Source organism: Penaeus monodon, chromosome 37, assembly GCF_015228065.2.
Source record: "Penaeus monodon isolate SGIC_2016 chromosome 37, NSTDA_Pmon_1, whole genome shotgun sequence".
NCBI classification, from domain to species: domain Eukaryota; kingdom Metazoa; phylum Arthropoda; class Malacostraca; order Decapoda; family Penaeidae; genus Penaeus; species Penaeus monodon.
In genome coordinates, this window is record NC_051422.1 from 14,024,962 (window position 1) to 14,027,461 (window position 2,500).

At 36.5% G+C, this 2,500-nt stretch overlaps 1 protein-coding gene across 3 annotated transcripts in view; it reads left to right on the forward strand.

Annotated features, from left to right (window-relative positions):
* Window positions 1–2,500, forward strand: part of LOC119596061 (neither inactivation nor afterpotential protein G-like) — a 38,941-nt gene that overhangs the window by 690 nt on the left and 35,751 nt on the right. For 2 of the 3 annotated variants that reach the window (XM_037945170.1, XM_037945172.1), the window contains exon 2: window positions 1,714–1,987. In XM_037945170.1, coding sequence (XP_037801098.1) covers window positions 1,942–1,987 — 46 coding nt within the window. In that variant the 5' untranslated portion in view covers window positions 1,714–1,941. Of the gene's footprint in view, window positions 1–1,617; window positions 1,988–2,500 lie in introns of all 3 variants that reach the window. The other variant, XM_037945171.1, reaches the window with a different exon arrangement.

The window sequence follows — 2,500 nt, forward strand, 5'->3', positions numbered from 1 at the left end:
CGCTTTGTACAAACAATGAACATCTCGAACCGAACAAATGAACAAACAAATGAACAGCGGGAAGTTCAGCATTTGTTTGCCCTCAGCCAACCAACTCCGCAAATAAACATGTTCAACTGAAGTCTGCTCTTGTGTACGTCCGCCGCGGTAGATCACAATACAAAATGATACTATAGTCATCGCCAGTGTTTCATATATATATTTCCCCCCTCCCCCCCTCCTTTTTTTTCTTTCTTTCTGTTTTTTTTTTTTTTTTTTACTCGTGTCAATTTCGTTTTTTTTTTTTTTTTTTTTTTCGTTTTTTTATTCCTCTGTCGAGTCACAAGTGTGGGATTTCAGATCTAACTTGGTGACGTGATAAATTAACGCAGGTGTGAGAGAAATATTGAAAACATGGATATATGTTTAAGTATATAGATAAATAAGTAGGCTAGATAGGCAGACAGACAGACAGACAGAATGACAGATAGACAGATAGTTAAATAGCAAGATAGACATATATTGTTATATAAATGAATAGACAGATAGACAGACAAACATGCCTACAGATAGATTAATAGATAGAAAAATAGATAGATAGATTGTTATAAAAATGAATACACATATAGACAGAGAAGCAGACAGACAGACAGACAGATATATAGACAGAGAGAAATTCAAAGAATGGCAAATATTCATAGAAAGAGACAAACAGATAGATAAACAGGTATATAGATAGATAAATAGATGGAAAGGGTCGTTCGACTGACAGATACAGATAGACATACATACAGATAGACAGATAAATCCATTTTTTTATCAATATTCACATAAGTATATGAATTAAGATTAAAGTTTACCTTTTGATTATATTTTCGAACTATACATATTTCTATTATTTGATAAGTTCATTATTAACAAACGAATCCTCTGTTAGTAACGTATAAGAGGCAATTAATAATAACAGTAAGAAAAAAAATAATAAAAGAAAGAGAAAGAAGAAGAAAAGGAAGAGGAAGAGTAAAAGGCGAAGAGGGAAAGGAATAAATGAACGAAAGGAGAAGAAGAAGAAGAAGAAGAAGAAGAAGAAGAAAAGAAGAAGAAAAAGTTAAGTAATAAGTAAATATAAGAGGAAGAAGAGGAGGAGGAGGAGAAAAGAAATAAGAAATATAGGAGAAAGAACAGGAGGAGAAAAAAAAGAAAGAGAAATGAAAAATGGTAAAGAAAGAATCCAATAGTAATGAGTAAATAAAAGTGAAAGTTAAGTTGAGTCATCTGAAAATCACGAAGCAAATCCTACATATGGCTCACGACCGGTTAACGGATTTGCTCTCTCTCTCTCTCTCTCTCTCTCTCTCTCTCTCTCTCTCTCTCTCTCTCTCTCTCTCTCTCTCTCTCTCTCTCTCTCTCTCTCTCTCTCTCTCTCTCATCATATTTTTCGCGTGACTCATTATCTTTGACCTTATTCCATAAACATGTCTGCTTTGACTCACTCATACACTCAGTGCATTCAAACATGAAAATAAAAGCATTCACGTACGTTAAATATCTTCAGGGTTTAATGTTTGCTTGAGCACGAACTCCGAAATCACGCATACATACTTAGAGAATAATCATGAATCTGCAATTCTCGCAAAGGGACAGGGTGCAAGTTTCAAAGGAATCATAAACGCTGCCGTTTTATCGAGACCGCCAGTGATTTTCTTTTCATCTATATCGAATCGACTCCCTCAGGAAAAGAATGGAATACCCTTATAGACTGCTCTAGTGATGCTTAAAAATATCGGTGTGTGTGATGGAAAACTAAACTACACTTGATGAACTGATGCATCGATAACTTTGTTCGAGTTATTAAACGACACATATAGACAGAAAAAAAAACAAACATAAACGGTAGAAAGATAAAACGATAATAAGAAGATACGAGAGCTTGTCAGCGAAGGGAAGAAAGAAAACAGGAAGATGGCGGAGGAAGAAGAGAACAGTAGTTGGAGTTTTACGAGGATAGGTAAGTGATCATGAATGTATAATTGTCTTAGTGCCTTACATTATACAGTATATCCCTCTTTCTTGACATTGGCTGTAACAATCCCTTTATCCCTAAGGAAAAGAAAAAAGAAAACATTCTCAGGTATACGTAGATAATTCTCGTAAACATCTGCATATCTTGTTTGGATATCCACGAAATACAACCAATAAGGAACTCACTTGGGTTTAATCGTTTCTGGTTGAAACTACACACTCGCCGTTGCTCCTTTGTTTAGTCCACCTGCTCGTGAAATGTGGACCCCGCGAGTAACGGCTTGCTGGAACCATTAGCGAAAATGAGTTGCGTGAGTCTGTATGAAAGACAGAGGATGGGAAGGAAGGAGGGAGAGATAGAGGATGACAAAGGGGAGAGAGAACGAGCGAGAAAGAGAGAGAGAGAGAGAGAGAGAGAGAGAGAGAAGAGAGAGAGAGAGAGAGAGAGAGAGAGAGAGAGAGAGAGAGAGAGAGAGAGAGAGAGAGGGGGGGGGTAGAA